The 24,557-nt window shown below is 43.9% G+C and overlaps 1 protein-coding gene across 1 annotated transcript in view; it reads right to left on the bottom strand.

Annotated features, from left to right (window-relative positions):
* Positions 1-20,944: 20,944 nt before the first annotated feature.
* The window catches only part of LOC126259445 (trypsin-1-like), a 118,583-nt gene continuing 114,970 nt past the window's right edge, over positions 20,945-24,557 (bottom strand). The window contains exon 7 of the mRNA XM_049956262.1: positions 20,945-22,145. Coding sequence (XP_049812219.1) covers positions 22,021-22,145 — 125 coding nt within the window. The 3' untranslated portion in view covers positions 20,945-22,020. The remainder of the gene's footprint in view (positions 22,146-24,557) is intronic.

Below are 24,557 nucleotides of genomic sequence, written 5' to 3' on the forward strand. Positions count from 1 at the left end.
ACTTGTATTAATGTCCATGTTTAACACCCCTTGTAGTTGTCTCATCAAATACTGTTCATATTTTATCTTGCTCATTTATTTAATGAAAAATGTTACACAGCCACTGCTTTGATTATAATGTTAATGTTAAAATGCAGTACCACCACACTCTCAAACTGTAGGTTCCCTCAAACACCTCCATTTTGCTGCATTTATTTATTTCTGTTTATCTTATTGAAATTGCTTAAGTTCCTTATGTATTCTGTATTTACATTGATAACTGTCTCTTCTTTTAATTTGTTTTGTATCACTCTCCATGTTTCATACCTCCTGATGCAGCCTTGTCTAGTACTAATTTTATTTTATTTTATTAGTTTTGTTTATTAATAGAAACTGTTATGTAGGCATGCTATTACTATTTTGTGCTAAAGGTTTTCCTGTCTACTCCATGGTTACTTATGTACAGTTCAGTTTGTATTTTTTCATTGCAAAGATGTTACTTACTGTATGTTTCTACTTCAGTCTAGATGTGTTACTTCTCTTCCAATGTTGTCTGCTAACATTTAACTTCTTTGGTGATAATACTCAGTAAATGTCTGAAGATGGCCTTGTAAGCCGAAAACCGGTTAACAATAAAAGTAATATTGTAGAACAAAAGCAAACTGGTGTTTTTCATTTATTATAGTGTTGTTCTACCAACAACCGACGGAAGATTCTGTTAATATGACTAAATAAGATAACGAATCGATGACTGACACAAAATTAAAGGTTATAAGGCACACGTGGGAAAATTTCTGAGGAGGTTGGCGTGGTTAACACCAGAGTTGACGCAGTAGAAAAAGATTTTGGGGACAAATTGCAAGAGGTACAGGACGAGCTGGGTGGCAATGTTAAGAATTTTGTGCTGAGCCAAAAAACACTTGAGGAAGTGACCAATAAGTCTGTTAACAATTTGTCAGATAGATGATAGAGTGTGAAAACAGGTCATTAAAAATAGGAAAAACTCTGAATCAGGAATAAATAATGAAGCTTTACATTGGGAACAAGATGTACAGACAAAATTAATTTCTTTAGGGGCGATTCAGGCTACTACTATGATAGGTGTTCCATGGGATGATTCAGGAACGACAAAGTGTTTTGCAAATGATGGAAAATACCGTCCAGTTGATTTTATTGCTGCATGCAGAGACGGTTTTGTGTGAGGAATGTCTGAAGAGAAAAATATTAAGTTAGCGAACAGGCATCTTGAGGACAAAGGATAGTCGTTGGCAAATTTAAATGTGTGTTTCATTTAATACCTATGAAGTGTCTGGGAGTTATTTCCTGACCAAATTCTGGGGTGAGGCGAATGAAACACGACTTCAGAATGAGTTCCTGAATGGAGGAAGTTTCAAATGCGGACGTGGGTCAAAAAAAATGGTTCAAATGGCTCTGAGCACTATGCGACTTAACTTCTGAGGTCATCAGTCGCCTAGAACTTAGAACTAATTAAACCTAACTAACCTAAGGACATCACACACATCCATGCCCGAGGTAGGATTCGAACCTGCGACCGTAGCGGTCACGCGGTTCCAGACTGAAGCACCTTTAACCGCACGGCCACACCGGCCGGCCGGACGTGGGTCGATGCGGGATTTTTGTGTGCGTGAACTAGCAGGCTCTTTAATTGCAGGATCACCGCTACAGTTTTTTATTTGCAGCGAGTTAGATGCTGGGCATGAAAGCAGACGTGTGTTGCTCGACCCTACATTATCTAGCTATTCTTTTTAAATGAAGCTGTGCATAGCACAATTACGTAACGTGCGAGTAACATCAGGTAAGACGGCCGGAGTGGCCGAGCGGTTCTAGGCGCTACAGTCTGGAACCGCGCGACCGCTACAGTCGCAGGGTCGAATCCTGTCTCGGGCATGGATGTGTGTGCTGTCCTTAGGTTAGTTAGGTTTAAGTAGTTCTAAGTTCTAGGGGACTGATGACCTCAGAAGTTAAGTCCCATAGTGCTCAGAGCCATTTGAACCATTTTTGAACATCAGGTAAATACACAGTTGGTTTATTCGTATGGGATGCTGATTTGAGAAACTACTCAGCAGAATATCCAACAGGTAATGTCGCAAGTACACAATAAAGCAAATGCGTTTCAAGACTAGTCTGCTTCAGATGTTCCTGTGATTATTCTGCTGTAACGTTGGTTGAGACATTGCTTCAAGACGCCGTTGGAAAGCTTTTTTACCGTAACGAAAGTTAGCTGCGTGTGCGAGTTAATCAATGACCTGAGTCCAACTCTCTGTGTTTTTAAATACTCGTGGAATATCACACACACATACAGGATAGCTTCCCACCTTCCTGGTCGAAGTCACATTCATCGTAGCAGGTGATGACTTCGAAGTGCAGAAGTAATTCTCGTAAATAGTCACAAGAGGCTCATAAAATAAGAGTTTACATAACCTTACTATTAGTTACACATAATTGGTTGTGCAATTCGTACAGTATATGTACGTATACATGTGTTAAAACTACTAAAATGTAAAACTGAGTGAAAAGTCCAATAGCCCGCAGTATCTGACTATTAACTGGCGAGATAAAGACGTCAGCCTTGTTTTCCAAACAAAAAAATTACTTTTGGCTCCAGAAGATCTTTTTCTGCAGGGACAAATTACATGTAACTGCAGAGTAAAAAATGGCTTGAAAATGGAGCAATTTTTCAGTTGTTGTAAAGAATTGAATACTATGCTGCGTGGTAGTTTATTCCATTCTTAAAGGAAATAAGTAAAATGGGTACTATAAGATGCAATCTTATGCTTGAATGTTCGTCTCTGCCACGTTTTAAACATACAGCGAATGATGTAGCAAAGTTTACTCCAGTTACTTATACGTGTAATATCGAAACAGGTGATAAATCTCAGCTCATTCGTGTTGTGAATGAAGTTGGGTTAACAGTGGCACAAACGCCCAGTGACGTGATTTATCTCGAGAAATCTCATTTTAAACGTATTGGTAGTCTTTAATTGTCAGACGTAAATAATTGTCACTTTATTTCTCATAAAATTGTTGTTTGTGTCCAAAAATGGTGTAATTGCGTCTGCAAAACCAATATTTGATATCTTTATCTTGATGATTAATATGTAACTGTAGCGTTACTCAAAATGGTCATTATTATTAGTTACGTCGCACCGATTTTTAGTCGCCCGCTGTACTGCTGATCCGATTTGGTGATGATTGTGAGCTAGAAAGAGGGCGCTCCCTGTCCGTTGAGGAATGGACAGTGGTGCTCTAATGAAGGCGCAGTTTGTCTCTGACAGAAGCAGGACCAACTAGACAGGCGCCATCTATGCTGGACTGATCACGCTTGTTTTACGGCGGTGTGGTTGTCCCAAGGAGTCGCCGTTGGAAACAGTCACCAGTAAGAGCGGGAGTCTGAAGTAAGAAGTGGCAGCAACCATATCGTATCGCGCAAGCGTTGGCGAGTTCTTGAAGAAGGCAGACCTGCCTATTCGGTCGCCTAGTGGACCGACATTTCACCCGTGGTCTAGGGGTAGCGTCTTTGACTCCTAATCAAAACGTCTTCGGTCCCGGGTTCGATCCCCGCCACTGCCTAAATTTTGATAAATAATCAGCATTGGCGGCCGAAGACTTCCGGCATAAGAAGTCAGCCTCATTCTGCCAACGGCCTTGTCAAAGAGGGCGGAGGAGCGGATAGAGGTTCAGGGCACTCTCTTGTCCAAGGGGTGGGAAATTGCTCCTAAAGGTGGAAGAATCAACAATGATCAACGACATGAGGATGCAGAAGGCAATGGAAACTACAGCATTAAAGACACGTAACGTGTATTCACAGGACATGTGGCCTGTAATTGTAGAAGTGTCATGATGATCTCTCCATTGGCAAAAGATTCCGAATAGTCCCCCATTCGGATCTCGGGGAGGGGACTGCCAAGGGGGAGGTTACCATGAGAAAAAGATTGAATAATCAACGAAAGGATAACGTTCTACGAGTCGGGGCGTGGAATGTCAGAAGCTTGAACGTAGTAGGGAAACTAGAAAATCTGAAAAGGGAAATGCAAAGGCTCAATCTAGATATAGTAGTGGTCAGTGACGTGAAGAGGAAGGAAGACAAGGATTTCTGGTCAGATGAGTATCGGATAATATCAACAGCAGCAGAAAATGGTATAACAGGTGTAGGATTCGCTATGAATAGGAAGGTAGGGCAGAGGGTGTGTTACTGTGAACAGTCCAGTGACCGGGTTGTTCTAATCAGAATCGACAGCAGACCAACAGCGGCAACGATAGTTCAGGTATACATGCCGACGTCGCAAGCTGAAGATGAACAGATAGAGAAAGTGTTTGAGGATATTGAAAGGGTAATGCAGTAAGTAAAGGGGGACGAAAATCTAATAGTCATGGGCGACTGGAATGCAGTTGTAGGGGAAGGAGTAGAAGAAAAGGTTACAAGAGAATATGGGCTTGGGACAAGGAATGAAAGAAGTGAAAGACTAATTGAGTTCTGTAACAAGTTTCAGCTAGTAATAGCGAATACCCTGTTCAAGAATCACAAGAGGAGGAGGTATACTTGGAAAAGGCCGGGAGATACGGGAAGATTTCAATTAGATTACATCATGGTCAGACAGAGATTCCGAAATCAGATACTGGATTGTAAGGCGTACCCAGGAGCAGACATAGACTCAGATCACAATGTAGTAGTGATGAAGAGTAGGCTGAAGTTCAAGACATTAGTCAGGAAGAATCAATACGCAAAGAAGTGGGATACGGAAGTACTAAGGAATGACGAGATACGTTTGAAGTTCTCTAACGCTATAGATACAGCAATAAGGAATAGCGCAGTAGGCAGTACAGTTGAAGAGGAATGGACATCTCTAAAAAGGGCCATCACAGAAGTTGGGAAGGAAAACATAGGTACAAAGAAGGTAGCTGCGAAGAAACCATGGGTAACAGAAGAAATATTTCAGTTGATTGATGAAAAGAGGAAGTACAAACACGTACCGGGAAAATCAGGAATACAGAAATACAAGTCGCTGAGGAATGAAATAAATAGGAAGTGCAGGGAAGCTAAGACGAAATGGCTGCAGGAAAAATGTGAAGACATCGAAAAAGATATGATTATCGGAAGGACAGATTCAGCATACAGGAAAGTCAAAACAACCTTTGGTGACATTAAAAGCAACGGTGGTAACATTAAGAGTGCAACGGGAATTCCACTGTTAAATGCAGAGGAGAGAGCAGATAGGTGGAAAGAATACATTGAAAGCCTCTATGAGGGTGAAGATTTGTCTGATGTGATAGAAGAAGAAACAGGAGTCGATTTAGAAGAGATAGGGGATCCAGTATTAGAATCGGAATTTAAAAGAGCTTTGGAGGACTTACGGTCAAATAAGGCAGAAGGGATAGATAACATTCCATCAGAATTTCTAAAATCATTGGGGGAAGTGGCAACAAAACGACTATTCACGTTGGTGTGTAGAATATATGAGTCTGGCGACATACCATCTGACTTTCGGAAAACCATCATCCACACAATTCCGAAGACGGCAAGAGCTGACAAGTGCGGGAATTATCGCACAATTAGCTTAACAGCTCATGCATCGAAGCTGCTTACAAGAATAATATACAGAAGAATGGAAAAGAAAATTGAGAATGCGCTAGGTGACGATCAGTTTGGCTTGAGGAAAAGTAAAGGGATGAGAGAGGCAATTCTGACGTTACGGCTAGTAATGGAAGCAAGACTAATGAAAAATCAGGACACTTTCATAGGATTTGTCGACCTGGAAAAAGCGTTCGACAATATAAAATGGTGCAAGCTGTTCGAGATTCTGAAAAAAGTAGGGGTAAGCTATAGGGAGAGACGGGTCATATACAATATGTACAACAACCAAGAGGGAATAATAAGAGTGGACGATGAAGAACGAAGTGCTCGTATTAAGAAGGGTGTAAGACATGGCTGTAGCCTTTCGCCCCTACTCTTCAATCTGTACATCGAGGAAGCAATGATGGAAATAAAAGAAAGGTTCAGGAGTGGAATTAAAATACAAGGTGAAAGAATATCAATGATACGATTCGCTGATGACATTGCTATCCTGAGTGAAAGTGAAGAAGAATTAAATGGTCTGCTGAACGGAATGAACAGTCTAATGAGTACACAGTATGGTTTGAGAGTAAATCGGAGAAAGACGAAGGTAATGAGAAGTAGTAGAAATGAGAACAGCGAGAAACTTAACGTCAGGATTGATGGTCACGAGGTCAATGATGTTAAGGAATTCTGCTATTTAGGCAGTTAAATAACCAATGACGGACGGAGCAAGGAGGACATCAAAAGCAGACTCGCTATGGTAAAAAAGGCATTTCTGGCCAAGAGAAGTCTACTAATATCAAATACCGGCCTTAATATGAGGAAGAAATTTCTGAGGATGTACATCTGGAGTACAGTATTGTACGGTAGTGAAACATAGACTGTGGGAAAACCGGAACAGAAGAGAATCGAAGCATTTGAGATGTGGTGCTATAGACGAATGTTGAAAATTATGTGGACTGATAAGGTAAGGAATGAGGAGGTTCTACGCAGAATCGGAGAGGAAAGGAATATGTGGAAAACACTGATAAGGAGACGGGACAGGATGATAGGACATCTGCTAAGACATGAGGGAATGACTTCCATGGTACTAGAGGGAGCTGTAGAGGGCAAAAACTGTAGAGGAAGACAGAGTTTGGAATACGTCAAACAAATAATTGAGGACGTAGGTTGCAAGTGCTACTCTGAGATGAAGAGGTTAGCACAGGAAAGGAATTCGTGGCGGGCCGCATCAAACCAGTCAGTAGACTGATGACCAAAAAAAAAAAAAAAGGGGTTGACCGACTGTGAGCGGTGAACGGCCGCTACAATACTTCAACTTTTGAAGGGACTCTGACTTTTGCGAGGTGTGAATGCGCTTCAGTGCACATCTTTAACTTTTCTGCTTGCATTACGGAAACTGAGAACAGGAAAAATATGATATCCTACTCGTTATCTCTCGCGTGTTTTTGTGTAAATTATGCTGTGAATTATTTGGAGCTTTATATTATTTCATGTATTGTGATCGCGAATTGGACTTAGTTTTTCATGCGTCTTGGACGACTGTTAAACTTCGGGATTCTGCTACCATTTTCGTAACGCCTCTGCAGTTCAAAAGGTTATCTTTCTGTCTATACTATGATTGCGTTATTTCCTTTTGTTTGAGAAATACATTCTGGAATAAACATTATTCAACAGATTTCTCTGGCGTCTGTGCAGACAGCAGCAGACTAGTCGTGGGATAGCATCGGGGCCTTTTTGGCACACCCGCTAGACTTATGCTTGCATCATCGTGGCTGGCCAACAGGTTGGCCGCAGTTATATACTGAAGGTGTCGCAATGGAAGAGTTCGTGAACGCCCATCAAGAAAGACAAACTCTGAAGAGGACAGCACAGCTGAACTGCGAGCAACATGAAAACAGCAGCAGTATACTGCAACGGTCAGTGCGGAACGTAATGTGGATATAGTCGAGCTGGGGTAGCGGACGACGTTTTCTTGTTGGTGCCCAGGAGAAGACGGCAGCTCAGAGTCAATGAGGAGGAATACCGGAGAATTTTGTTACGACAAGACAATGCAGAGCACGAAGTGACATTTCTTTGACAAGCAGCTGTAGTTGTCAGAGTTTGGCTGACTACATTGCACTATGGTGGTGTGTGCCAGGATGGATGAAGTTGGCTTGATTCAGTTTGTTGTGTGAAAGTGCAGTGAGATTGTGAGGGATTGAATTGTGCCACAACTATTGTCTAGCGTTTTGCTTGGCAAAGCCTTGGTGACACAGAGTGTAACAGTTTAATTGTGAAATTGTATACACGGTGACGCCATTGTTCGATGACAGTGACCTAGTAATACTTTATTGTTTCGTTTGCTTACCTGCATTTTCTGTTATTGTATCTTTTGTTTACCTGCATTTTCTGTTCTTGTATTTTTGGCTTATCTGCATTATTCGTGGTAGATATAATTGTTGTTGTCCAACGTGGTTACATTGCCGGTTGGGCCAGACATTGGTGATAATATAAAGTACATGATTATAGTGAGTCATTTGCTTGTCCTGGTTTATTTTAGTAAGCCCTTGTAGCGTAATAATAGAAAGAAGCTAGTTTATTCTTTTTTTGGTGCACACTTGTAAAGTTAATCAGCGGCAGATATTACCTGTCATTTTATTTTGAGCCTATTTACATTTTGTGTCGAAGCAAGATTATTTTATTTATATCCTGTATGGAGGTATTTAAGCGTAAGTTCAGTTGTATGTTAATTTTCTGTTCTGTGTCGAAGCAAGATTATTTTATTTATATCCTGTATGAAGGTATTTAAGCCTAACTTCAGTTGTACATTAATTTTGCGCATTACGAGACAAGATTACTGTATTTTTGTTGGGGTGGCATATTGTTTTGGTCTCTTATATCATTAGATTCGTGAAATTTTCTTGAAATTGAGGGCAAAGGCGTAAAATTTTATGTGGAAAGCTGAGAATTTCTTCCCCAGATCGCTGCGAGCGATGAATCCTGAGCTGCACCTGTCGACCGCTCAGCAGGCAGACACCAGTGTGTAAGCCATCTCCTTGTTTTCCATCGTAGTTTAAAGCGCATTTAAAGCCGCTGAAGTCTTCTTCCTGGTATAAACTATTAGATTTATTCTGTCACCGAGGGCGAAATGATTGAACACTAAATCCCTGGAATTCTTTGGAATACAGCAACAAGAAAGTGAATGTTTGAGACAGCATTCCATGTGAAAAAGCAAAGGAAAATATTAACATATGTGCAGAGAGCTACTGGGCAGAAATCAATGAAACATATGATTCTATTTTTAAAGTGTGTCTTAAGTGACGTTAATTTCCGTCAAACCGAAAATGTTCATCTTTTTATTGCCATTTGGAATCGTAAGAAGGACACAGAAAAAACTTTTCATTGCAATCAACGGAGTAAAATACACTCCTGGAAATTGAAATAAGAACACCGTGAATTCATTGTCCCAGGAAGGGGAAACTTTATTGACACATTCCTGGGGTCAGATACATCACATGATCACACTGACAGAACCACAGGCACATAGACACAGGCAACAGAGCATGCACAATGTCGGCACTAGTACAGTGTATATCCACCTTTCGCAGCAATGCAGGCTGCTATTCTCCCATGGAGACGATCGTAGAGATGCTGGATGTAGTCCTGTGGAACGGCTTGCCATGCCATTTCCACCTGGCGCCTCAGTTGGACCAGCGTTCGTGCTGGACGTGCAGACCGCGTGAGACGACGCTTCGTCCAGTCCCAAACATGCTCAATGGGGGACAGATCCGGAGATCTTGCTGGCCAGGGTAGTTGACTTACACCTTCTAGAGCACGTTGGGTGGCACGGGATACATGCGGACGTGCATTGTCCTGTTGGAACAGCAAGTTCCCTTGCCGGTCTAGGAATGGTAGAACGATGGGTTCGATGACGGTTTGGATGTACCGTGCACTATTCAGTGTCCCCTCGACGATCACCAGTGGTGTACGGCCAGTGTAGGAGATCGCTCCCCACACAATGATGCCGGGTCTTGGCCCTGTGTGCCTCGGTCGTATGCAGTCCTGATTGTGGCGCTCACCTGCACGGCGCAAACACGCATACGACCATCATTGGCACCAAGGCAGAAGCGACTCTCATCGCTGAAGACGACACGTCTCCATTCGTCCCTCCATTCACGCCTGTCGCGACACCACTGGAGGCGGGCTGCACGATGTTGGGGCGTGAGCGGAAGACGGCCTAACGGTGTGCGGGACCGTAGCCCAGCTTCATAGAGACGGTTGCGAATGGTCCTCGCCGATACCCCAGGAGCAACAGTGTCCCTAATTTGCTGGGAAGTGGCGGTGCGGTCCCCTACGGCACTGCGTAGGATCCTATGGTCTTGGCGTGCATCCGTGCGTCGCTGTGGTCCGGTCGCAGGTCGACGGGCACGTGCACCTTCCGCCGACCACTGGCGACAACATCGATGTACTGTGGAGACCTCACGCCCCACGTGTTGAGCAATTCGGCGGTACGTCCACCCGGCCTCCCGCATGCCCACTATACGCCCTCGCTCAAAGTCCGTCAACTGCACATACGGTTCACGTCCACGCTGTCGCGGCATGCTACCAGTGTTAAAGACTGCGATGGAGCTCCGTATGCCACGGCAAACTGGCTGACACTGACGGCGGCGGTGCACAAATGCTGCGCAGCTAGCGCCATTCGACGGCCAACACCGCGGGTCCTGGTGTGTCCGCTGTGCCGCGCGTGTGATCATTGCTTGTACAGCCCTCTCGCAGTGTCCCGAGCAAGTATGGTGGGTCTGACACACCGGTGTCGATGTGTTCTTTTTTCCATTTCCAGGAGTGTATATTATCATATGGAACGTTAGCTATGTAGAATGATATTATGCAGTGCGTTGGACAACCGTAAAATGTGCTCACATTTGTAGTCTTGTATTGAACGAATACTGAAGTCTGTAACGTTACGCGTATGTAGGCAAGTTATTCGGCCGCCTAGAATTGTTGGGAAATGAATTTTCTTACGGATGAATACTAGGCGGCGAGGCCAGGGCAGAGCCCAGGTACAAAGGCGGGGAGCGTATGGCAGGAAATGGGCTCTGTGTTGTAATGAATTGTTTCATAAAGGAAATATTAAATATAAGCCCAAGATTGCTGCAACCATAGTCAAACTCCATTCTGCGCAAACCCTGCGCCACAACAGCTCCCATCATGGACTGAGTCACTCATCCGAATGTTCTGGGCTGCAGCTAGAAAGTGCGCAGATGCCGCAGACACATGCTGTCTTCACTGTCAGTAACTCTTTTAGCATCCGCAATACTTTCCAGACGCTACGACGACTAAAAATCAAGGGGAGATGTAGTTGGCCTGACACAAGGACCTCCTTGTCCTATCCATCTCCTAAGAAGTATGTAGACGTGTTGATGAACAGAGGTACGGAAGTGGGCTTGTGCTCCATACTGCATCAGCCACATTACCTGTCATTTTACTAAAGGCCCACTGTCCAACAAAAGCGGCAGGGAGGATCCCACATGCGTGATTCCGAAAAGGGGTTGTGGGAAAACAGATAATTCAGGTAGGAGGTGTGGGAAAACAGATAATTCAGGTAGGAGGCTGCCAAGAAACTCTGCATAAACACTGATGCCAAACCGTCGCTGATGCGATGATCCTATCATTCCCCGAGGATTATGACAATTTTGTACGTTTGGTTCAAATGGCTCTGAGCACTATGGGACTCAACATCTTAGGTCATAAGTCCCCTAGAACTTAGAACTACTTAAACCTAACTAACCTAAGGACATCACACACACCCATGCCCGAGGCAGGATTCGAACCTGCGACCGTAGCAGTCCCGCGGTTCCGGACTGCAGCGCCAGAACCGCTAGACCACCGCGGCCGGCTTTGTACGTTTATGACGGCATCTGTACCAGAGGTCGCTTCACTCATAAAGAGTACTGACAACAGAAATTCCATAAAGATGCTGATCTCTTGCAACAACCACCGACGAAACCTTTCCCGAGAAAGACAATATGATAATCCCAGAAGACCTAATATATGATAGGAATTGTATGGATTTCATGTAGGACATACAGCAACGACCTTTGCCTTAATCAATGCTGATGGACCACATATATGGAGCTTGTTCTGTAGTTGGTCTCGATTTCGTTTAGAATCTGGTGTTCCAGAACTGCAGTACCCAATGTCCTTCAGCCGCCCAGCTTGCTCATACAAACGCCGAAGAATGGTGGCTAAGGTTTTGCATGTTGACTGATGCTGTCTGCTAACAACCGTTTTCATATGCTTCACTGAAGACAGAAACCACCTTCGCTCGCTGCTGGAAAGGTTAACGGACCATTGTGCTTCACCTTACGTGAAGTTCTGTAAACTAGTCATCCATGTTTGCAAATATGTATTAATTCAATGATCATTAATAATAATGTAACTTGTAATGTAATGTATCATTAGTAATTGCGTTATTGCAACGCCGGACGTACTTTGATATGAACTTTTTTCCCTTTGCTGTATGGCAGCGCCGTCAATTGACATGAGATCGGTGGAGATCTTGGCAGGCTCATTCTTATTGACCACTCTGTTGTCCTTTTCTGTTTCAGCGCGTAAAAAACAACAGGCGGATAGAGAATGACAAACGATGATAAAATATTTTGTTTATTATAAAGTGCTGATGTAGCACACCTTAAGTGGTGCGAGTTGAAGCTCCTGTTGTTTGAAACACAAGTTAGTGTGTCTTTGTCCTTTTCTATATTTCTATAAAATAAGAATCGTTTCGGTGCAGGTGACATCTAAGTCCGCACACCAGCGGAGTTAGTAAAATACGATGGCGTCTGTGTTTGGCGGCCGGCGAGCGACAAAGCTCTGGCCACACCCCTGGCGCACCCTGGCACTACCTGTCATTGTGTGTTAATCATCGCACAGTCCGCTTCAGTCGCACAACCTGCACGTCAGCTATTATATATTGCTGACAAAGCTCGCACGTCTTATTCCTATTCACCTTTAAGAAAGCTCTGTTTCTTAAATGAGGAATTGTCTCTACCAACGTTGATTGATGGAACAATGTTGAGTGAATAGTATCTACATAAGAGGACGTGCTGAAAAGTAGTGCGTCCGAATACCTTATGCGAAAACTCTTAAAGATTTTCAAATAAAACAAACTTTATTAACATTCTACATCTTTGTTTTTAATTTCTGCATATTTATTTCTCAACATAGTCACCATTGGAAGAATCTCATTTCTCCTAGCGAGAGACCAGATTGCTGAGACCGTCGCCTTAGGTTGTTTGACTTCGTTGACATAGCCACAACCTCACCTTTGCTTGCGCCGCTTCGTCACTATCAAAGGGAAGCTCTCGAAGCTACATCTTTAAGTTTTGGAAACAGATGAAAATCGGATGTGGCCAAATCGGGATTGTATGAAGGATGTCCGATCAGAGAGAACCCAAGGCGCCAGATTGTTGCACATTTGGCAGTGATCGTGTGCCGTATGCGTTTGTCATGCTGAAGGACAGGGTGTTCCATGAGTGGACGAACCCTTTGAATTCGACAGTCGATTACAGCGCGCTGTTTCTCGCGCACCGACGTAGTTACATTAAACACCGCCATGTTATGCGCTACAATTCGGAGCCGTCTAGTGGCAGAGGTATGCAACTTGCGTCAGCGAAGTGAGGAATTTGATCGAATAAAACGCATGACATGTAATACCTCAACCTCTTTGTAGACAGAATAAAAATTCATAGTCATTATGTTTCAGCACGCCCTCGCGCATCTACATTTCCCGCAAGCTTCTATGCGCAGCGCGTTGGACGGTACATCGTATCAATATTATTTATTTTCTAACCCAATTCCACTGGTGTAATCGGCGAGGGAAAAATGACTGTCTCTATACCTCTGGACTCCTAGTAATCTATTTTACCTTAAACATCTAAAGCCTATGCCAGATGTACGTTGGTGGTAGCGTAAAGGTCGCATATACTTCTTCGAATATAGGGTCTCTAAATTTACCCCTCAAGGTTTCTCAAGAATTATGTCGTCTTGGCTCCAAGCATTCCCCTTTAAGTTCCCAGAACATTCCTTCTAGACTTTTGTATGGGCTCTACCGACTTCTTAGGACCCCAGCAGTGTGCCCCTGAAATCGTTCGGTGTCTGTTGTCATGCCTACTTGATAAGGATTCCGAACACTGGAACAGTATTCTGGAATTGGTCGCACTAGCGTCTTACATGTGATTTCATATAGAGACGCATTGTTTTTTCCCACAACTCTGCCAACAAATTTAGGTCTTCTATTCGCCTTCCCTAATATTTATTTTACGTAATCGTCCCATTTTACACGCTTCTTAGCACTACTCCTAAATACTCGTACGATGTGACGTGCTCTAGGCTTTCTCCACTTTGCTTATAATCAGTTGTTGTGCGGTTCATTCTCTTCGTTTCCCTGTGCACTTCTTCCTTACACTTGACAATGGTTAGTTATAGAAACAAAAATTACAATGAAATTGATCAAATTTCTATTAAGCCGAAACCAGAACATTCTTAGAATTACTACTCAGTTATGAAACGTAGCCGCCCATTGACAAAGAGAATGATTTCCGTCAATAAAATTATAAAATGTCTGTGGGGCTGCACTTTCACATCTGTTCACTCGCTAAGGTTGCTGGTAATGAAAACGTTAGTCAGAGCTTATGTTTCTGCGTCTGTTGCTCATCATTTGACCTGTCTGCGTTTAAAGTTGAGTGTTAACACCTGCCTCAATTTTTTTACGTAGATACAGAATCCTCTTGCAAAGATTCCCTATTCTCTCATTATTTGTAAAACATTATGTTGGCTTGTATTATGCAGTACCCCGATCTGATATAGTCTATGTGTTGTCACCGCCAGACACCACACTTGCTAGGTGGTAGCTTAAATCGGCCGCGGTCCATTAGTACATGTAGGACCCGCGTGTCGCCACTGTGTGATCGTAGACCTAGCGCCACCACACGGCAGGTCTCGAGAGACGGACTAGCACTCGCCCCAGTTGTACGACGACGTTGCTAGCGACTACACTGACGAAGCCTTCTCTCTCATTTGCCGAGAGACAGTTAGAATAGCCTTCAGCTAAGTTAATGGCTACAACCTAGCAAGGCGCCAATTGTAACAGTGCATGTATCTTACGAGTCTCATTTGTATAGTCAAGAGAGATGTATCACAAGGAGTGATTAAAAGTTAAGTATATTCCAAAGCTACGTATTTTCTTTATAGCAGTCATAACGTATCCTGTTCCATACTTGACGCCAGTCGGCGTGTGTGTACGCGTGCCTTTCGGCTCCCTTCTCAGTGTGGCGTAGCTAGCTTGTTACGCCACAACAGTCTAGGTACTTATTTATAAGATAATCATAACATAATACTCTTAGCTAGGTAATTAATCATAGAGCATTTGTGGTCGATGTGGTGCACAAAACCGAAATCAAACAAATGTTATAGAAAGTAAACAACTGCCATCAACGGTAAAGATAGATGTTGCTACAATCAAAGTGAACTGCTTTCAAAAATGGCTCTGAGCACTATGGGACTCAACTGCTGTGGTCATCAGTCCCCTAGAACTTAGAACTACTTAAACCTAACTAACCTAAGGACATTACACACATCCATGCCCGAGGCAGGATTCGAACCTGCGACCGTAGCAGTCGCACGGTTCCGGACTGCGCGCCTAGAACCGCGAGACCACCGCGGCCGGCGAACTGCTTTCATATCACTTGCGTAATACTACTTCGCTCGAGCTTTCACATCTCTTTATGCACTTCTGCTGAACTTCTGTCGTACCTATAATTTGGCTTGTGTTACCTCTTTTGATTTCTGTACGGAATACCTATACTGAGACTGGCATCTGCGTACTCTCGTGCATATTCTTCGATATGGATCGATAAGTGACTACTTAAAATTTTCGGAGATACTTCGTGTCATCTTTTCGTCTGACAAAGCTTACTTTGATTGTACTAAAACCTACATGATTTGATTTCCATCTCAAACAAAGAGGTAACGTAGACAGGTCTTAGAATTTATGCCGGCCGAGCGGTTTTGGCGCTTCAGTCCGGAACCGGGCGACTGCTACGATCGCAGGTTCGAATCCTGCCTCGGGCATGGATGTGTGTGATGTCCTTAGGTTAGTTAGGTTTAAGTAGTTCGAAGTCCTAGGGGACTGATGACCTCAGATGTTAAGTCCCTTAGCGCTCAGAGCCATTTGAACCATTACAATTTATGTAGGACGCTATAATGGTTCAGAAATGGTATACGAATCTGTATGTATAAAAGCGGTACCACATTAGTCTCATTGTCAGCTAAAACAGAGGGCGGATCTGCTGCTAAATTAGCCGCTTCCGTTTTGACTGAATCAGCGAAACACTCCATCACTCCTGAATTGTAGCAGAATAATTCTAGAAACACTCCATGAAGATGGGGGCGGGGCCTTTTCTTCACAACCAGATCGCTTGCCTCCAAACCCGCTGAACACATCTGGACACTCTCGAGAGCAATGTGCATGTGCAGGTTAATGATATGTTCCTTGATCGCCAGAAGCAATCTGATACAACTCCACGCTATCAACAAATGCACAATGTAAGAGCGCACAGAATATCAGACCAAATTTGTGATTGTACTGAAGAGTTTCTTAAAACATTTTTTAAATGACACACAAAGCTTTTCGCAAAAGAAAGCATTCCCGGACGAGAGAAGTGTACTAGTATTACACATAGGCCTTAATTTGAGGAAGAAGTTCCTTAGAATGGTTCAAATGGCTCTGAGCACTATGGGACTTAACTTCTGAGGTCATCAGTCCCCTAGAACTTAGAAGTACTTAAACCTAACTAACCTAAGGACATCACACACATCCATGCCCGAGGCAGGATTCGAACCTGCGACCGTAGCGTTCTCGCGGTTCTAGACTGTAGCGTCTAGAACTGCTCGGCCACTCCGGCCGGCGAAGTTCCTTAGAACGTACATCTGGAGTACAGCATTGCGTGGTAGTGAAAAATGGACTGTGGGAAAACGGGAACAGAAGAGAACCAAAGGATTTGAGTTTTGGTGCTACACAGGGGTTCTGCGACAGGTACAGTCAGCCTCCTGGCCATATGGAGCATCAGTTTAGGCAACATTTTGTAGCACTCTTCCTGCGTGTTGAATCTCAGAAGTTTATGAAAGGATGCCAGTTTTCAACGATCAAAGCCTTTAAGCATGTTGTTGTTCGTCCGTGTGGAATGTACACAGAGTATTGTGATAATAGCCCAGAAGTACAACCGCACTCGGACCTCGGAGTCATCCGTGCTGCATCTCAGGAAACCCGTAAAATTTCTTGTCACCGTAGTATCATTTTACAGATACTGTCTCTTACTCACCTTCATTTCCCGGATATTTCAGCATTTATTATGTGTGATTTTCTTCTGTTGACCACCCATGGCTGTTGGTCCACTAACCTGTACAATTTGATTAGTTTACGTTCTCTTTTCCACTCGTATCAGTGCTTTCTCACCAGCTGTGCCAATGAGATTCTTGTATCTGTGTCACTGGGTTTTATTCAATAAAATTCGTGTTCTTGAGTACATCCACAACTCTTATATACGCACATTTGTAAACAGGACCATGGTAAAGCTACTCCTGTATGTACAAGAGGGGGCTGATGCTTCATCACGGTCAGGAAAGCAAGCTGTAAGTCAGGAGGCCATTTTAGCAAGATTAGAGAACGTCAGGGAAGAAAGATAAAGATATTTAACGTATTGTATATACACAGCCGGAACCCTCAAGGACAAGGTCATTTTATTGACAAGTAAGATGATAGTTCATCATTGTAGGAGTATACGATGACAAATTCAAACCAAATGATACACACTTGTCACATCAAAAGATGCCCAAACAGTCTCATTAATACACAGTGTGCTCCTTCTCACGGCAACGTGGGCATTTACTCTCGCATGTAAGCGATCATAGAGGTGCCGAAGGGCATCCTCTGGCGGATTGTCCCAAGCATCTTGTGCCTTTTGCTGCAATTCGGCAATGATTGTTGTAGGCCGTGGCGAACTAGTAAATCCCCGCTTCGATGTGTCCCATTAGTGTTCATTTGGAAAGATATCTGGTGATCTTGCTGGCCAGGGCGGTTGTTGTACACCACGAAGAGCATGTAGTGTCGCAGCATTTGTGTATGTGTACGTGCATTGTCCCGCTGAAAAAGCACATCATCTTCTTGTCGAAGAAATGGCAGCAGCGTTGGGTAACAGTTTGTGCGATGCAGCAGGCACTGGTTACTTTACCTTTTACCATGCAGAAACACCAAATGTGACCGCTAGTTGCAATTGAAGGTCCCCCACACCAAGAAGCCTGGGATGGGACCTGTGTGTCCCACTCTGGAATAGGCAGCTCACCAGGTCTACGCCATACACGTGTACGTCCATTACTTGCTTACAGACGGAACCTGCTATTCTCACTGAAAACAACGGAGCGCAAATCTATACTCCAGCCAAGTCTTTCACACCAGAGTAGCCACACCTGGCGGTGTCGTGGTGTCAGCGGTAGCCAGCCCACATGCGCGCACGGTCTCAATCCTACTGCACGCAGACGTTTCCCAGGTCCCTGATGACACAGAAGGTGCAACATGCGCTCGCATTTCGTCCCTGGGTGATGTTCGGCCGGCGCTGGATGATGTTTGATCGGACACAGCTATCCGCACAGTGCGTCGATCTACACGTACGTCTGTACTATACGGACGTCGAGAACTTGCTCTACAGGTGTGGAAATCTTTCACAGACCACTGCTGAAACAAGCGGCATACCACCGGTACATTGTGCCCGACATGCGCAGCAATCCGTCTACACATCCATCCAGCTTCCCGCAGGCCCACAGTGCCGTCCCTTCCACGTGGCTGAAACTGTTTAACAAGAGTAAGAATTCGTCGGTGGGCATGGTTGTACCTTAAAATGTAAACATTATTCATCTCTAAATTCTGTACAGTTGTTACACGTAGAGTCAAAACGGAGGGTGCACAGACAGGCCTCACCGGCAACACTCAAAGCCAAAATATCTGTAATATGCTGACGGAGCGATTTACACTCGAACGACCACATGAAACTAATCGGAGGAAAGGCAGATGCTAGGCAGATCCATTGGTCGAATTATCAGCTTACAAAAACCTCGTTCGACCGATACTTCAATCTTGCTTCGCAGTATGTGACCCTTACCCGGTTGGATTGATGTGGCAAATGGAGAAGATCCAAAGAAGAGCAGTACGCTTTTTCACAGGTGTATTTAGTAATCACGAAAACCTCGCGAAGATGCTCACCCAACTCTGTGGCAATCACTAAAAGAGAGGCGTGCATCGTAGTGATGTTTACTGCGAACATCTGATAGCGTAGGTCCCTAGAAGAGCCAACCAGTATCCTGCTATCTAATACAGCTATCTCGCGGAAATCCTGTGAAGATGAAATCAGAGAGATTCGAGCTCACATGAGGACTTACCTAGCAATCGTTCTTCCCGCGCACCATTCACAACTGGAACTTGTGAAGGGGAAGTGACAGTGGTACACTTACTCCGACCCCTCATAAGACGGTTTGTGGAGTATAGAGACCTCGATCCCATTTGTGAGCTGAGTGTTCATGGATCAGGGTGGTTCTCCAAATCTTTCAATGACTCGTGAAGCTCATAGCATGACGCAGCACGAACGTCATGGGGCGAAATGGGGTGCTGAATGCTATTAGGCTGGTGTATCTAATGCCGTTACTCGTGAGAGTAATAACTAGCTCACTAGTAAATCATGTGTAACTCAGATCTAGAAATAAGTACATCTTTGCAGAGGAGTAAACAATCACTTTTTTACTAAGGGTTGCCAATCAGAAGTATAAAAAAAGTTTTGTGAAGTCACAGGGGAGATGCACTGCAGTTTTATGGAGACATAGGAGAGATGTGCTGCTAAAGACTCATAAGGAGGATGTATGTCACAAGAAAAGTGTAACTATAAGGGCAGAGCAAAACGTTTTCGTTTGAGGGCGTTGCTGCAGCGTTTATGCTACGCAGCACGACTCCGATGTGGGTGTGGAAGCAGCTATATGTAGGCAACGGTCTAGAGGGGCATTCGTCTCTTTCTGACTTGTGCGCGGTAAATGCGGAAACGTGAATTATGGCGGCATTATCACCAGATGCGTCCAAACAAGACCAGCGTGCTGTTATTCTTCCCTTTGTTGCCGAATGACAAACACCGGCGGGCATCCATTGGAGAATGACGAATGTGTAGGGGGCAGCATGTCTATAAAAAGCCACCAAGTGAAATGGAGTGCCAAGGGGTGTTGCTGCTTCATGATAACGTATGTGCCCATATGGCAAATGTCGTAACGCTGAAGTTACGCCAACACATGTGGTGGACTCACCAGTATCCGCCCTATAGTCCTTATCTTCTCTCTGCAACTGTCTCGCCTTCGGTCCCATAAAAAAAAGGCCTTGAACGGTCGACGATTTCTTTCTGACGAGGATGCTCTGCAGGCAGTTACGGACTTCTTGATGCAGCAGGACACGGTGTTTTACCAAACGGGCATCTTCAACCTGTTGCATCAGTGGAACGAGTGCCTCATTGCTCAAGGCGATTTTGCCTGATTGGAATACCGATTCTGGACTGTACGACCTTCGAACACAAACTTTTTGATTGCCCTTTATAATAAACTCTACTGAGACAGTATGTTACTGACAAACAGTGGCAAAAATGTGTGACAAAATGGGGATTTACACACTCACACAGTGTTTTTACGAATCTAATCGACCAACGAAGTGATCCCAAGAACAGAGTAGCAAGTATGGTAAGCGGATGTTGTCCAGACTGAAATGGGAGGGGGAAAGAAGATGAATACTCTCATGAAATGTTACCCCATTATAACTTTATTACGATCAAGTACCTTTTTTATGAATCTTGAAGTTTTCAGTTTGTACTCGTACGTTAGCTGTGTTCAAAACAATATCTGGGTAAATAAACATGTTTTCGAGCAGTAATTTCATTGTATTATTGGTGTAGGCTGGTATTATAGTTCGATCAGGACACGTACTGCGGGAACTACTACAGAACTCGAATAAGGCACCGAAAAATGCAACTAGTATTTCGAAGTACAAAGGCAGGAATATTTTTTAACGTCCCACTGACATCATCTAAAGTAGTTGGAATCGGAGCTCTAGCACGGCTTCTTGTTAGACAGATACTGGAGAAGAGGAATGTGGGGGGACTGTCCGTGATCTTGTTGGAGGACCCATCCTAGCATTCGTATGATATGAATGATGGGAGCCACGGAAAACTTACTGTAGATCGACGGTTGTCAAGCGATAAATTGATACAGGCGAGTTTTTGCAGCTTTATTAGCCTGATGTTTAATATGAGAGACACAGATTTTCTAATACCAGGTAAAAAAGAAAAAAGAGGTTATGCAGAAATTTTATTCTGGTTTTATAAAACGAGACTTACAAAACTGTCGATGCTTCTTTTCCACCATTGAAAACATATACTTGCTGGATGGAAGCACAATGCATTGATATTTTTGTAATAAGTGTCACAGAAATTTGACAGTTCTTTATAAGTTCAATTTTTTTATTAGTAAGAGGAATGTAAGACTTTCTTCTTAAGAGTGCATTATTTTTTCTTGTGGAAGGAAGATGAATTCCGTTATCACAGTCAAAGGCTGAAACCCACTTTTATACCAATGGATTTCCTGATACGTAGTGGGAGGTCAGCCTTGTTTTGATTAAGTGTACTGAAACATGTTTCTCTATTTAAAATAAAAAAAGTAAAAGTTCCTTGTGGCCTCTTAAGCAACATAAAAAAATTAAGTTAACTGACAACGAGGAAGTGTTTCTCCGATATGAATAAAAATCTTCCTTCGTTTTCCTATTTCACGTGTTTTCTGATGCTGAACGTCCGAGAACAATCCAACAGGACAAAAGTCTGTTTTTGGATGACAACACTGGAGACTGTAACAGCAGCAGTGACAAAATTCTGTCTTGCTCCTTTGGCATCGAGCTGTCAGCATCGTGTCAGCAGTTCGTAGTGAGTGATCTCAATGAACGGTTATAGAAGTTTTTGTACTGATGATGTTTTGCTTTGGGGGCTGCTCAGCTGCGCGGTCCTCAGCGCCCGTACAAAGTCCCAATTTTCACAGTCCAGTTTTTACACAATCCAATCTAGCCACTTTCACGAAAGATGATGATGGTGATGACGAAATGATGAGGACAACACAGACAGGCAGTCCCGGGGCAGAGAAAAATCCCCAACACGGCGGGGAATCGAACCCGGAACCCCGTGATCCAGAGGCAGCAACTCTAGCCACTAGACCGCGAGCTGCGGACAAAGTTCTTGTACTGGTGGGGGGTGTCGAGTCCTCTACTCCAAGACACCGATGCAACTCACAGCGAAGTCCGTTGTGCATGGTGTGTTGTCTCCTTCCCGATGACCCTCGCCGGTGCCCTTGTTGACAGGGCGCTGTCACCTGTAGTTGCAGTCGCAGGTGTCCCTCATGTTGCCGCGCACCCAGTCCAGGTAGCGGGACACCCTCGTGTACACGCCCGGGTAGCCAGGCCGTCCACAGCCCAAGCCCCACGATACCACGCCTGCAACACAATCACACTCACAGCAAACAGTTTCACTTCACATAGTTATGGTCATGTTACATGGATCATGTTCTCAATGTCTTACTAATTATCAAATAATTTGGGATATTCAGGGTGTCCCAGATGTTGCAACTAACTTCTAGTGGAGGTGGGGCACATCTTAAGGATTGAGAATTGCACAGCAACCCATGGCCACAAATGTCAAGGGTAAGTGGCAACAGAGGTCGAAGATCGGAAAGGAAAGAACAGAGTGATTCACTGGAAACATTTATTGGATATAATGAGTACTCATGGTGTACATGTACGACATGAATATAGCTCTAACGTTACAACAGGTGCTCGGAGTTTACCCCATCAGACGCCATGAATGCCAGACACCGACGAAGCATGACTGCCAGACACGCTAGAACACACCGACAGTTCTTCCATTGTAGTTGCTGCGCAGACGCTTCTTGCGACGAGATCCATTTCAGACTCCGCAGGATCGCGATACAGGAGGGATTTCAGGGCTCTGCACACAAAAAAATTCTAGGTTCAATAAATCCGGAGAGCGTATGGACCAGGGGACCATTCCACAATGCCCAATCCACCAATGCGGGAATGACCTGTTCCCATGCCTAGAAACAGCCAGTCCAAAATAAGCAGGCGCTCTATCATGTTGGAGCCACGTGCTGCGCCTCAGATTTTCTGGAGCATCTTCAAACTGCCGAGAAGAATCTGCTTCAGAGAGATCTGACAAATCGCGATGGTCAATCGGGATAGTAAAAATTACGACCGATCTAAGTAGTTGGCGACCAAACCCGACCACACATAACTGTGAATTGAAGTGACGTTGTACCGCTCGGTGTCGCAAACCACGGGGATTTTCTGGTGGTCACAAATGTTCGTTGTGATGATTGATTACGCCATGTCTAGTGAATGTTGCCTTATCAGTGAACAACATGCCCGCATCTCGTGGTCGTGCGGTAGCGTTCTCGCTTCCCACGCCCGTGTTCCCGGGTTCGATTCCCGGCGGGATCAGGGATTTTCTCTGCCTCGTGATGGCTGGGTGTTGTGTGTGATGTCCTTAGGTTAGTTAGGTTTAAGTAGTTCTAAGTTCTAGGGGACTGATGACCATAGATGTTAAGTCCCATAGTGCTCAGAGCCCCAGCCGTGAACAACACATGTTGTTGTTGTTGTGGTCTTCAGTTCTGAGACTGGTTTGATGCAGCTCTCCATGCTACTCTATCCTGTGCAAGCTTCGTCATCTCCCAGTACCTACTACTGCCTACATCCTTCTGAATCTGCTTAGTATATTCATCTCTTGGTCTCCCTCTACGATTTTTACCCTCCACTCTGCCCTCCAATACTAAACTGGTGATCCCTTGATGCCTCAGAACATGTCCTACCAACCGATCCCTTCTTCTTGTCAAGTTGTGCCACAAACTCCTCTTCTCCCCAATTCTATTCAATATCTCCTCATTAGTTACGTGATCTACCCATCTAATCTTCAGCATTCTTCTGTAGCACCACATTTCGAAAGCTTCTATTCTCTTCTTGTCCAAACTATTTATCGTCTATGTTTCACTTCCATACATGACTACACTCTATACAAATTCTTTCAGAAACGACTTCCTGACACTTAAATCTATACTCGATGTTAACAAATTTTTCTTCTTCAGAACCGCTACATTTTATATCCTCTCTACTTCGACCATCATCAGTTATTTTGCTCCCCAAATAGCAAAACTCCTTTACTACTTTAAGTGTCTCATTTCCTAATCTAATTCCCTCAGTATCACCCGATTTAATTCGACTACATTCCATTATCCTCGTTTTGCTATTGTTGATGTTCATCTTATACCCTCCTTTCAAGACACTGTCCATTCCGTTCAACTGCTCTTCCAGGTTCTTTCCTGTCTCTGACAGAAGTACAATGTCATCGGCAAACCTCAAAGTTTTTATTTCTTCTCCATGGATTTTAATACCTACTCCGAACTTTTCTTTTGTTTCCTTTACTGCTTGCTCAATATACGGATTGAATAGCATTGGGGAGAGGCTAAAACCCTGTCCCACTCCCTTCCCAACCACTGCTTCCCTTCCATGTCCTTCGACTCTTATAACTGCCATCTGGTTTCTGTACAAATTGTAAATAGCCTTTCGCTCCCTGTATTGGACCCATGGCACTTCAGAATTTGGAAGAGAGTATTCCAGTCAACATTGTCAAAAGCTTTCTCTAAGTCTACAAATGCTACAAACGTAGGTTTGCCTTTCCTTAATTTTTCTTCTAAGATAAGTCGTAGGGTCAGTATTGCCTCACGTGTTCCAACATTACTACGGAATCCAATCTGATCTTCCCCGAGGTCAGCTTCTACCAGTTTTTCCATTCGTCTGTAAAGAATTCGCTTTAGTATTTTGCAGCTGTGACTTATT

The sequence above is a fragment of the Schistocerca nitens genome, chromosome 5, assembly GCF_023898315.1.
Source record: "Schistocerca nitens isolate TAMUIC-IGC-003100 chromosome 5, iqSchNite1.1, whole genome shotgun sequence".
Classification (NCBI taxonomy): domain Eukaryota; kingdom Metazoa; phylum Arthropoda; class Insecta; order Orthoptera; family Acrididae; genus Schistocerca; species Schistocerca nitens.